Below are 12,751 nucleotides of genomic sequence, written 5' to 3'. Positions count from 1 at the left end.
TGTTCTACCCATTTATTGGGTTGATTCTACCCATATATTGAGTTTTGATTTTTCTCTTCGTGAGAGTTTAGAGTTATGAAGTTTTATCTGTAATTGATTTGTTGGTAGAGATTAATGCGATAATGCAGCAGACAATAAAATTGTAATTACCATCAACTACATCAAATTCAATTCTATCTCAAGACTACAACAGATCGAAAGACTCCCTCGTAGAAGGCTGTGTCAAACAGCGTAGAAGAGGATATTCAAAATTATCAGATCTCATATACAACGATTGTAATTTTGTTAATTTTGAATTATCTTTGATTGAAGTTGTTATGTACTTGCTAATTTTTATATATGATGTAAATTTGTTATGACTCTTTATTAATGAATCAAATATTATTAAAAAAAAGTAAAGGTTATAAATATTTTGAAACAGAAGAAATATAAGATATAATTCAAAATATAATGTTGGCAAACTTAATAGTACTCCCCCCGTTTTTAAATGTTCTTCCCATTTATTTTTTGCACAATTTTTAAAGTAAATTTTGAACCTTAATATCTCTAAATACGCATCACAAAAAATTATAAAAAATATATAATAAAAAAGTATGCATTAAAACGAATCTAACAAGATCTTACATGGATATATTTTATTATTTATATATGTGTTAAAAATCTTAATTAAATTTTCTCTCTCTAAAATACAATATTTTAAATGGAAAGAACATTAAACAACAAGTACAATAATAAATTTTTTTCATGGAAAAAGATCTGGTATTATATGCCGAGAATTTTCTGTGCTTAGCTATAAGGAGTAGAATAGCTACCCATAAATAATTGCACATGTTCTCTATCCTCTCTCTTCTATGTAATTCTAGGTCGTTTTCTTTTGGCATGAGCTCATAAACGCACACAACTTGCACGGGAGCAGCTGGAGCTGTACCAATATTATACTACTACACCAACGCTGCCTGCTGCCTGCCTGTCATACACTATATAATGTTTTTGCAACACTTACTGTCAACTGATGAACATTTGCCAAACTCTTCTACTCTTTCTCTTCATAATAATCAATTTACAACTACTTTCTTGAATGCCCATATGGATAATTCTTCTAATCCATCTCCTGTAAGTAATCCCTGCCCCCATCTTTTTCTTTTCCTCTTTTTTCTTTGCTGTTTATTGATTTTCATGTGATTTATAGTAACTTGCATTGCTGAATTGTTCATGTTCATTGTAATTTGGGTGTTTTGGATTCCTTTTTATTTACCCCTCTTTATATGAATAGATTTGGAAACTTTGCTTCTCTTTTAAGGTAAGCATCAATAAATGGTGGGTCTTAATTCCTTTTAAATACCCTTTTTAGGAAAACAACTTAATTAGCATATTTTTCTGTTTGCTTGCTTATGAATTTTGCACAATATTTGTAGTTGTAATTCATTTTCAAGCTTTTATAGTTTGAATCCTGCTCTTCGATTCTAGATGCTGTAAATTCAGATCTAGTTTTAGTGTTTACCGTCAAAATTTTATGGTTGGTAGACAAATGGAATGTTATCACTGGCAAATTGTCTTAGGATTTGCTCCAGAAAGCTAATTGAATTAATTATAGGAGTATATGATGAAAAGCGGAAAAAACGTTTAGGGTTTTGATTATGGCTGAATATTTTTTGTATTGATTTCTAAAGAATTACAAGCATTGTTTATATACACTAATCACCATTCTAATCTAGGAAGGAAAATAAATGCTAAATAATATAATTCCTAAAAATACAAAATATTCTGATATCCTACAAATATTCTGATTTCCTACCCTCCCCTCAAGTTAGATCGTACGGTTCAGCGAGACCTAACTTGCTTATAGCATCGTCAAATGTTTCAGAGGAAACTGCTTTAGTGAGAATATCTGCAAGTTGTTCTTTTGAACGAACAAACGGGAGACTGATGATCCCCTTCTCGAGTTTCTCTTTGATGAAATGACGATCAATTTCAACATGTTTTGTGCGATCATGTTGCACTGGATTACCGGAGATACTGATGGCCGCTTTATTATCACAGAAAAGATTACAAGGTCCTTTTTGTGGAAAGTCTAATTCTCTTAGAAGCTTCCTGATCCACAATACTTCGGTGATACCCTTTGCAATTCCCCGAAATTCTGCTTTTGCACTAGACAGTGCTACTACTTTCTGCTTCTTGCTTTTCCAAGTGACCAGATTCCTCCTGACAAGAGTGAAATACCCTGATGTTGACTTTCTGCCATCCCTTTCACCAGCCCAATATGCATCTGTATGGGCTAGGAGATCCAAATTATCATTTTTACTAAACAGGAGTCCTCTGCTATTTGTACTCTTTAGATACCTCAATATTTGCATTACGACAGTCATGTGCTGAAATTTTGGCTTGTGCATGAATCTGCTGACTACGCCAACTACGTATGCGATATCAGGCCTAGTGTGAGAAAGATAAATGAGTTTCCCTACCAATCTCCTATAACGATCCTGGTCTGTCGTTTTCTCTCTTTCAATTATCTGTAACCCATGGTTTGCTACGGTGGGTGTGCCTGTCGGCTTACAGTCAAGCATGCCAGTCTCTGGCTAGAGATTTAGGATGTACTTTCGTTGACTAATGAAGATTCCTCTCTTTGATCGTAGAACCTCAATACCAAGAAAGTATTTTAGATTTCCCAAGTCTTTCTTATCAAATTCACCAGAAAGTTTCTTCATCAATTCCCGTATCTCATCTGCATCATTACTCGTGATCACCATATCATCTACATAAATGACTAAGCATGTAATCCGATATTTTCTTTTCTTGAGAAACAGTGTGTGATCTGAATTACTCTGTTTGTACCAGAACTTCTTCATAGCAGATGTAAACCTCCCAAACCATGCACAAGGAGATTGTTTGAGGCCATATAGAGCCTTTTTGAGTCTGCACCCTTCTCTTGGACTGTATGCTTCTGAGAACCCTGGAGGAGGTTTCATGTACACTTCTTCGAGTTCACCATGTAAGAATGCATTTTTCACGTCCAATTGATGTAAGGGCTAATCTTTATTTGCTACAATCGAGAAGAGAACTCGGATAGTATCAATCTTGCCTACCGGTGAGAATGTCTCAGAATAGTCTACACCATATGTTTGAGTGTACCACTTTGCTACTAGCCGAGCTTTGTAGCGTTCAATGGTTCCATCTGCATGGTATTTGATAGTGAACACCCATTTGCATCCTACTGTATTCTTTCCTTTAGGTAGCTCACATTTTTCCCAAGTCTCATTTTTCATAAGGGTTGATATTTCCTCCTTCATCGCTTTCTTCCACTTAGGATCCTGAAGGGCCTCTTCGACATTTCTCGGTATTTTATTGGAGTACAGAGAAGTGTTAAAGGCCAAAGCTGTCTGAGCTAAGGATTCAACCTCGTTTCGGTCTACAGGGTATCGAGATCTTTTTGCCTCAGAATCTGGATCATATCTTTTTGGGGGAATACCCCTTTTATTTCTCGGGGGTAACTCGTACCTGTTAAACAACTTAGTACTTTGTTCATTATTAGTTTCAACATGAGATTCTCCATCTTCTATAGTAACATTATCAGTCATTACATTATGAGAAGTATCATCAATTACCTCAGGAGATTCAGGATGCTCAGGAGCTGAAGTGAACTGAGGAGTAGAAGAATGAACAATCGTTTCAGAGGCGGTATTAGTGGTGTAACTTACTTGCTCTTTTGGGTCTATCCTACTAGGAAATGTGAGCCAACTTAGATCCTCACTGTGGTTCTCCCCCTGAGATCGAAGCTGGGGAAAGTAGTATGAGTCCTCAAAAAACTCACAATCTGAAGTAACATACATTCGATGTGACACTGGATCAAAGCATCTGTATCCTTTTGTGTGGTTCCATATCCCAAAAACACACATTTGGTAGCACGGGGTTCAAGTTTGGTACGTGTTCGTGTGGGAAGATGAACATACACAACACATCCGAATACCTGAGGGGGAAGAGAATGTGAAGAGGGAACTGCAAGATGGGTTTTAAGTGTGCCTAGGGGATCTCGAAGTCTAAGGCCTTGGTAGGAAGGCGATTGGTTAAGTAAGTAGCAGTGGCAAGAGCTTCTGGCCAATATGATACAAAAACCCTAGATTCAAACATGAGGGAGCGAGTAATTTCAAGAAGGGTTCGGTTTTTTCGCTCAGCAACACCATTCTGCTGAGGGGTAACTCGTACCTGTTAAACAACTTAGTACTTTGTTCATTATTAGTTTCAACATGAGATTCTCCATCTTCTATAGTAACATTATCAGTCATTACATTATGAGAAGTATCATCGATTACCTCAGAAGATTCAGGATGCTCAGGAGCTGAAGTGAACTGAGGAGTAGAAGAATGAACAATCGTTTCAGAGGCGGTATCAGTGGTGTAACTTACTTGCTCTTTTGGGTCTATCCTACTAGGAAATGTGAGCCAGCTTAGATCCTCACTGTGGTTCTCCCCCTGAGATCGAAGCTGGGGAAAGTAGTATGAGTCATCAAAAAACTCACAATCTGAAGTAACATACATTCGATGTGACACTGGATCAAAGCATCTGTATCCTTTTGTGTGGTTCCATATCCCAAAAACACACATTTGGTAGCACGGGGTTCAAGTTTGGTACGTGTTCGTGTGGGAAGATGAGCATACACAACACATCCGAATACCTGAGGGGGAAGAGAATGTGAAGAGGGAACTGCAAGATGGGTTTTAAGTGTGTCTAGGGGATCTCGAAGTCTAAGGCCTTGGTAGGAAGGCGATTGGTTAAGTAAGTAGCAGTGGCAAGAGCTTCTGGCCAATATGATACAAAAACCCTAGATTCAAACATGAGGGAGCGAGTAATTTCAAGAAGGGTTCGATTTTTTCGCTCAGCAACACCATTCTGCTGAGGGGTAACTCGTACCAGTTAAACAACTTAGTACTTTGTTCATTATTAGTTTCAACATGAGATTCTCCATCTTCTATAGTAACATTATCAGTTATTACATTATGAGAAGTATCATCGATTACCTCAGAAGATTCAGGATGCTCAGGAGCTGAAGTAAACTGAGGAGTAGAAGAATGAACAATCGTTTCAGAGGCAGTATCAGTGGTGTAACTTACTTGCTCTTTTGGGTCTATCCTACTAGGAAATGTGAGCCAGCTTAGATCCTCACTGTGGTTCTCCCCCTGAGATCGAAGCTGGGGAAAGTAGTATGAGTCCTCAAAAAACTCACAATCTGAAGTAACATACATTCGATGTGACACTGGATCAAAGCATCTGTACCCTTTTGTGTGGTTCCATATCCCAAAAACACACATTTGGTAGCACGGGGTTCAAGTTTGGTACGTGTTCGTGTGGGAAGATGAACATACACAACACATCCGAATACCCGAAGGGGAAGAGAATGTGAAGAGGGAACTGCAAGATGCGTTTTAAGTGTGTCTAGGGGATCTCGAAGTGTAAGGCCTTGGTAGGAAGGCGATTGGTTAAGTAAGTAACAGTGGCAAGAGCTTCTGGCCAATATGATACAAAAACCCTAGATTCAAACATGAGGGAGCGAGTAATTTCAAGAAGGGTTCGATTTTTTCGCTCAGCAACACCATTCTGCTGAGGGGTAACTCGTACCTGTTAAACAACTTAGTACTTTGTTCATTATTAGTTTCAACATGAGATTCTCCATCTTCTATAGTAACATTATCAGTCATTACATTATGAGAAGTATCATCAATTACCTCAGGAGATTCAGGATGCTCAGGAGCTGAAGTGAACTGAGGAGTAGAAGAATGAACAATCGTTTCAGAGGCGGTATTAGTGGTGTAACTTACTTGCTCTTTTGGGTCTATCCTACTAGGAAATGTGAGCCAACTTAGATCCTCACTGTGGTTCTCCCCCTGAGATCGAAGCTGGGGAAAGTAGTATGAGTCCTCAAAAAACTCACAATCTGAAGTAACATACATTCGATGTGACACTGGATCAAAGCATCTGTATCCTTTTGTGTGGTTCCATATCCCAAAAACACACATTTGGTAGCACGGGGTTCAAGTTTGGTACGTGTTCGTGTGGGAAGATGAACATACACAACACATCCAAATACCTGAGGGGGAAGAGAATGTGAAGAGGGAACTGCAAGATGGGTTTTAAGTGTGTCTAGGGGATCTCGAAGTCTAAGGCCTTGGTAGGAAGGCGATTGGTTAAGTAAGTAGCAGTGGCAAGAGCTTCTGGCCAATATGATACAAAAACCCTAGATTCAAACATGAGGGAGCGAGTAATTTCAAGAAGGGTTCGGTTTTTTCGCTCAGCAACACCATTCTGCTGAGGGGTAACTCGTACCTGTTAAACAACTTAGTACTTTGTTCATTATTAGTTTCAACATGAGATTCTCCATCTTCTATAGTAACATTATCAGTCATTACATTATGAGAAGTATCATCGATTACCTCAGAAGATTCAGGATGCTCAGGAGCTGAAGTGAACTGAGGAGTAGAAGAATGAACAATCGTTTCAGAGGCGGTATCAGTGGTGTAACTTACTTGCTCTTTTGGGTCTATCCTACTAGGAAATGTGAGCCAGCTTAGATCCTCACTGTGGTTCTCCCCCTGAGATCGAAGCTGGGGAAAGTAGTATGAGTCATCAAAAAACTCACAATCTGAAGTAACATACATTCGATGTGACACTGGATCAAAGCATCTGTATCCTTTTGTGTGGTTCCATATCCCAAAAACACACATTTGGTAGCACGGGGTTCAAGTTTGGTACGTGTTCGTGTGGGAAGATGAACATACACAACACATCCGAATACCTGAGGGGGAAGAGAATGTGAAGAGGGAACTGCAAGATGGGTTTTAAGTGTGTCTAGGGGATCTCGAAGTGTAAGGCCTTGGTAGGAAGGCGATTGGTTAAGTAAGTAACAGTGGCAAGAGCTTCTGGCCAATATGATACAAAAACCCTAGATTCAAACATGAGGGAGCGAGTAATTTCACGAAGGGTTCGGTTTTTTCGCTCAGCAACACCATTCTGCTGAGGGGTAACTCGTACCAGTTAAACAACTTAGTACTTTGTTCATTATTAGTTTCAACATGAGATTCTCCATCTTCTATAGTAACATTATCAGTTATTACATTATGAGAAGTATCATCGATTACCTCAGAAGATTCAGGATGCTCAGGAGCTGAAGTAAACTGAGGAGTAGAAGAATGAACAATCGTTTCAGAGGCAGTATCAGTGGTGTAACTTACTTGCTCTTTTGGGTCTATCCTACTAGGAAATGTGAGCCAGCTTAGATCCTCACTGTGGTTCTCCCCCTGAGATCGAAGCTGGGGAAAGTAGTATGAGTCCTCAAAAAACTCACAATCTGAAGTAACATACATTCGATGTGACACTGGATCAAAGCATCTGTACCCTTTTGTGTGGTTCCATATCCCAAAAACACACATTTGGTAGCACGGGGTTCAAGTTTGGTACGTGTTCGTGTGGGAAGATGAACATACACAACACATCCGAATACCCGAAGGGGAAGAGAATGTGAAGAGGGAACTGCAAGATGGGTTTTAAGTGTGTCTAGGGGATCTCGAAGTGTAAGGCCTTGGTAGGAAGGCGATTGGTTAAGTAAGTAACAGTGGCAAGAGCTTCTGGCCAATATGATACAAAAACCCTAGATTCAAACATGAGGGAGCGAGTAATTTCAAAAAGGGTTCGATTTTTTCGCTCAGCAACACCATTCTGCTGAGGGGTAACTCGTACCTGTTAAACAACTTAGTACTTTGTTCATTATTAGTTTCAACATGAGATTCTCCATCTTCTATAGTAACATTATCAGTTATTACATTATGAGAAGTATCATCGATTACCTCAGGAGATTCAGGATGCTCAGGAACTGACGTGAACTGAGGAGTAGAAGAATGAACAATCGTTTCAGAGGCAGTATCAGTGGTGTAACTTACTTGCTCTTTTGGGTCTATCCTACTAGGAAATGTGAGCCAGCTTAGATCCTCATTGTGGTTCTCCCCCTGAGATCGAAGCTGGGGAAAGTAGTATGAGTCCTCAAAAAACTCACAATCTGAAGTAACATACATTCGATGTGACACTGGATCAAAGCATCTGTACCCTTTTGTGTGGTTCCATATCCCAAAAAAAAAACATTTGGTAGCACGGGGTTCAAGTTTGGTACGTGTTCGTGTGGGAAGATGAACATACACAACACATCCGAATACCCGAGGGGGAAGAGAATGTGAAGAGGGAACTGCAAGATGGGTTTTAAGTGTGTCTAGGGGATCTCGAAGTGTAAGGCCTTGGTAGGAAGGCGATTGGTTAAGTAAGTAGCAGTGGCAAGAGCTTCTGGCCAATATGATACAAAAACCCTAGATTCAAACATGAGGGAGCGAGTAATTTCAAGAAGGGTTCGGATTTTTCGCTTAGCAACACTATTCTGCTGAGGGGTATCAGGACATGTAGTTTGGTGTATAAGACTATTATCATTAATAAATTGTTTCATGTTTAGATTGACATATTCTCCCCCCCCTATTATCAGATCTGAGAATTTGAGGTTGTGTGTGAAATTAGGTGACAATCATGTTATAGAAGGTAACAAAAACATCAAAAACTTCAGATTTGTGTTTTAAAAAATAATCCCAACTCATACGAGTGTAATCATCTATAAAGAGAATAAATTATGATAAACCATGAGAATTAAAAACAAGATCTGGGCCCCACACATCAGAATGTAATGCCACAAAAGGTTTATGAGTACGGGATAAGCTAGGAGAATACGAATGTTTGTGACTCTTAGCTAACACACAAGATTCACAGCCCAAAAATTTATTACAACTATGGAGTGATGGAAAAAGACGTTTTAAATAACCCACTGATAGATGTCCAAGACACTTATGCCATATCCTTAGTTGGCGATTAGGAGATCCAAGAGCAAGCGATGTATGACCTTTGTGACCCGCCTTATCCACATAGTATAATCCTCCTGTCTTAGTACCACGCCCAATGATCGCTTCTGTTTGAGCATCCTGCACAATACAACCATTAGACGTCATGAGAACAGTGCAATTTAATTCCTTAGTTAACTGACTAACAGACAGAAGTTAATGAGTTAATTTAGGAATTAAAAGACAATTTTTTAGGTGTAGAGACGGGGAAATATCAACAGGTCCAGCCTTAGTAACATCAACAAAATCACCATTAGCAGTCTAAATTTTATTTCGAGGGGTATGTGTGAAAGAGAGGAGATCAGTTGGTTCATATGTCATCGTGTTGGTCGCCCCACAATAGAAAATCCAGATTGAATTTTTTTTGCTCACATATTAATCCCTTATGGCTATTTAAGGTGGGAATGGGTTAATTTATTTGGTGGATTGAGTCGTGGGGACATCCGGGTATTTGGGTGGGATTAGGGTAATTGATTTCCCTATAAAAGGGGCTATTTCTGGGAATAACCCATTCCCCCTCTCTCTCTCCTGAACCGGCCTTCTCTCTTTCCTCTTGTTTTCCGCCATTATTAGAGTCTTTTCCAGACTCTTCTTGACCTCCATTACTGCTGGTGTGTTCTCCTTTACTACTTGTATTACCTGTCAGGTTGTGGAGATCGACGGTGGGCTCTTGAGGTGTTTGCCGGTTGCCGGAAAAATCAGTAGCAAGGTGAGCCTTGCCGCCGGTCCGGGAAACTGTGGCCTTAGTGGCGGCTCTCTGGTGCTTGTGTTCTTCTCACCATTCCGGGTACCCTATGAGCTTGAAACATCCTTCCTTGTGTGCTTTGTGCCTCCACAGTGAGTACACTTAAGGTGAGTGCGATCCCCATCATCACGCCGAAATGAAGTTTCTGACCAGTTTTTGATGGCAAGTCCTTTATCGATCTCTGAAGGACTCGTTCCTAGTGATGAGGTGGTACCCATGATACCACGTCGTGGTAGTTCTCAACGGATCATGGCGTACGCCATTTCTAGTGTAGGTAAAGGATCTTGATTCAGCAAGTCACCCCTTTCTTTGTCCAAATTGTCATTTATGTCGGCCAAGAACTAATAGAGTCTCTGTCTTTGGATAAATGAGTTAAATTTTGTGATGTCCTCAGAACACTTCATTGGATTCGGCATCCGACGATCGATTTCCTTCCATAGTGTATTGAGTTTGCCATAATACACTTCAATTGACTCATTGCTTTGTTTGAGACTTGCTGCTTTACTGCTTAGGTCAAATGTTTGTAATTCGTCCTTTCCACTACTCAGGAATGTCTCGATCCCTTTCCAGAGATCCCATGTCGTAGTGTAATTAAGGAATTGATTCACTAGATCGGAGTCGATATTAGCTATAATCCATGATAAAACAACCGAGTCTCGTTGTATCCATTGTAGGTAATTTGAGGCTGTGGGTTCCAGAGGGGCGTCGATTATGTGATTGAGACGTCCCCTTCCGTCGATTGCGATCAGAATGAGTTTACACCATTTGGTGTAATTTTGGTATGTCAATTTTTCGGCTACCCGTAGGTCAGTTGATTATGGTTCACTTTGTGGGATTATTTTGTTTGGTAAGCTGTTGAAAGTATTGGAACATCTGTTCCACTTGCGCAACTGAAATAAGCTGCTGGTTGTTTTGGGTTTTGTTTTGTGTTTCATCTTCCGTTGCAAGTTAGGATTAAAATGGTAGATGATGTTGCCGAAGGAAATGTACCGTCCCGAAACTAACCTTCGGCTCTGATACCATGAAAAGCGAAAAAAAACGTTTAGGGTTTTGATTATGGCTGAATACTGTTTGTATTGATTTTTGAAGAATTACAAGCATTGTTATATACACTAATCACCATTCTAATCTAGGAAAGAAAATAAATGCTAAATAATATAATTCCTAAAATACAAAATATTCTGATTTCCTACATATGACATATATACCAAAGCTACAATTATAAGCTTGAGCTTTTGGCTATAACATATCAGAAACTAACTGTCATGAAGGGCTGAGAGGTATAGGAATTAAGTAATAAATAATACTTAGCAACTAGTTAATTTGGGAGAATAAAATGTAGAGATGAGTAGTATGAATAGAAGTGAATTAGCCATTCATTCAAGTAATAGTTTTAAGAGGAGTTTTATACACATTAGGATATAACAAGCCTCTCGAATGCTTGTATACTATCTTTTGTAATTGTCCTTTGTTTACATTCAATCTTTCGATATACGTTTTCATTTTACATACATTTTGTTACATTCTTTACATTTTTTGTTCAATCTTTAGCAATTTCATCTAATGGCCGAGCTAGTCCATGACATTTTCTGTTAATTGAGTTTGACAATTGTACTGTACTAAAATGCAACATTGACTATCAACATATGTAAAGGCGAGGTCCAAAAAGATCAAATATTATGCAGGTCTCGCCTCTAAATAGAGACTAAAAGGTACTAAACAGGGTGTATCTGGAAGACTGTACAAGTAATTTGGTACTACACTTTAATCTTCAATCCATGCTGTCTCTAATGAAGCATGAATGTCAAGTATTATCTTGGTGCAACAACTGGAATGAAGCGCTAGCTCTTTAATATGCTAATGTTATTTCGTGCAATTTTTCTTTCAGCTAGAAAGCATTTGTGAAGAAAAAACAGTCGCTTTAGATAAGAATACAAATTTGTCACTTGAATTCCTTCCTGTCGTTCGATCAGGAGGGTGGTCTGATATTGGAGGGCGTGATTACATGGAAGATACGCATGTGTGTATTTCTGATTTAGCTAAGAAGTTCGGCTGTGATATACTTGACGAGGAAGCTGTGTCTTTCTACGGGGTGAGTAAGTTAATTGGTATCTTGAAGAAATGGCCTTTTGAGTTTGAGTAGTGATTGTAAATGTGGTAGCAAAAAACAGAAATATTGATACACTGGAAATATCTTTGTAACAAGATAACACAATAAAATTATCTCCATGTAGTACTTCTAAATTCTAATCCTGGGGTATTGAGATTACTTTTATGCAGTGCATTTTGTGCATTCATTATTTTGCGATTAGCTGTGTGTAATAACAAGCTTCAATGGACAGGTATTTGATGGTCATGGAGGAAAGGCTGCTGCCCAATTCGTCCGAGACCATCTCCCAAGAGTCATAGTGGAGGATGCCGACTTCCCATTAGAGCTTGAGAAAGTAGTGATGAGGTCATTCATCAAGACTGATACTGCATTTGCTCATTCATGCTCTGTTGGATCTTCTGTATCTTCTGGAACCACTGCCCTCACTGCAATGATCTTTGGAAGGTAGGTTTCTGATTTTCAGTAGTTAATATTTTAGGAGCCCAAACAATAATATTGGATTGTTATTGTTATTCCAATTTGACATGCATGTGTTTCTCTTAATTTTCTGGTGTGTTGAATAATGTGACATTTTGATCAGATCTTTACTTGTAGCAAATGCTGGAGATAGCCGAGCAATTCTTTGTCGACGTGGATTGGCTTTGGAGATGTCTAAAGATCACAGACCATGCTGCGGAAATGAAAGGACTAGAGTAGAATCGTTGGGAGGTTATGTTGAAGACGGATATCTAAATGGACAGTTAGGAGTAACACGGGCTCTTGGAGATTGGCATCTCGAGGGGATGAAGCACACTGATAGAAAGAGCGGACCTTTGAGTGCAGAACCCGAACTGAAACTTATTACATTAACAAAAGAAGACGAGTTTTTGATCATCGGTTGTGATGGAATATGGGATGTGTTTAGTAACCAAAATGCGGTGGACTTTGTTCGAAGACGACTTCAAAAGCACAATGACGTGAAGTTATGCTGCAAAGAGC

The 12,751-nt window shown here is 39.1% G+C and overlaps 1 protein-coding gene across 1 annotated transcript in view; it reads left to right on the top strand.

The window, feature by feature from the left end:
• Nucleotides 1–592: 592 nt before the first annotated feature.
• The window catches only part of LOC130816038 (probable protein phosphatase 2C 27), a 12,526-nt gene continuing 367 nt past the window's right edge, over nt 593–12,751 (top strand). The window contains exons 1-4 of the mRNA XM_057682608.1: nt 593–1,113; nt 11,552–11,755; nt 12,006–12,217; nt 12,354–12,751. The exon at nt 12,354–12,751 is cut by the window's right edge and continues 367 nt beyond it. Coding sequence (XP_057538591.1) covers nt 985–1,113; nt 11,552–11,755; nt 12,006–12,217; nt 12,354–12,751 — 943 coding nt within the window. The 5' untranslated portion in view covers nt 593–984. The remainder of the gene's footprint in view (nt 1,114–11,551; nt 11,756–12,005; nt 12,218–12,353) is intronic.

This window comes from Amaranthus tricolor, chromosome 6 (assembly GCF_026212465.1).
Source record: "Amaranthus tricolor cultivar Red isolate AtriRed21 chromosome 6, ASM2621246v1, whole genome shotgun sequence".
Classification (NCBI taxonomy): Eukaryota; Viridiplantae; Streptophyta; class Magnoliopsida; order Caryophyllales; family Amaranthaceae; genus Amaranthus; species Amaranthus tricolor.
Note: the sequence above shows the minus strand (reverse complement) of the source record. Positions and strands in the feature narration are given on the sequence as shown.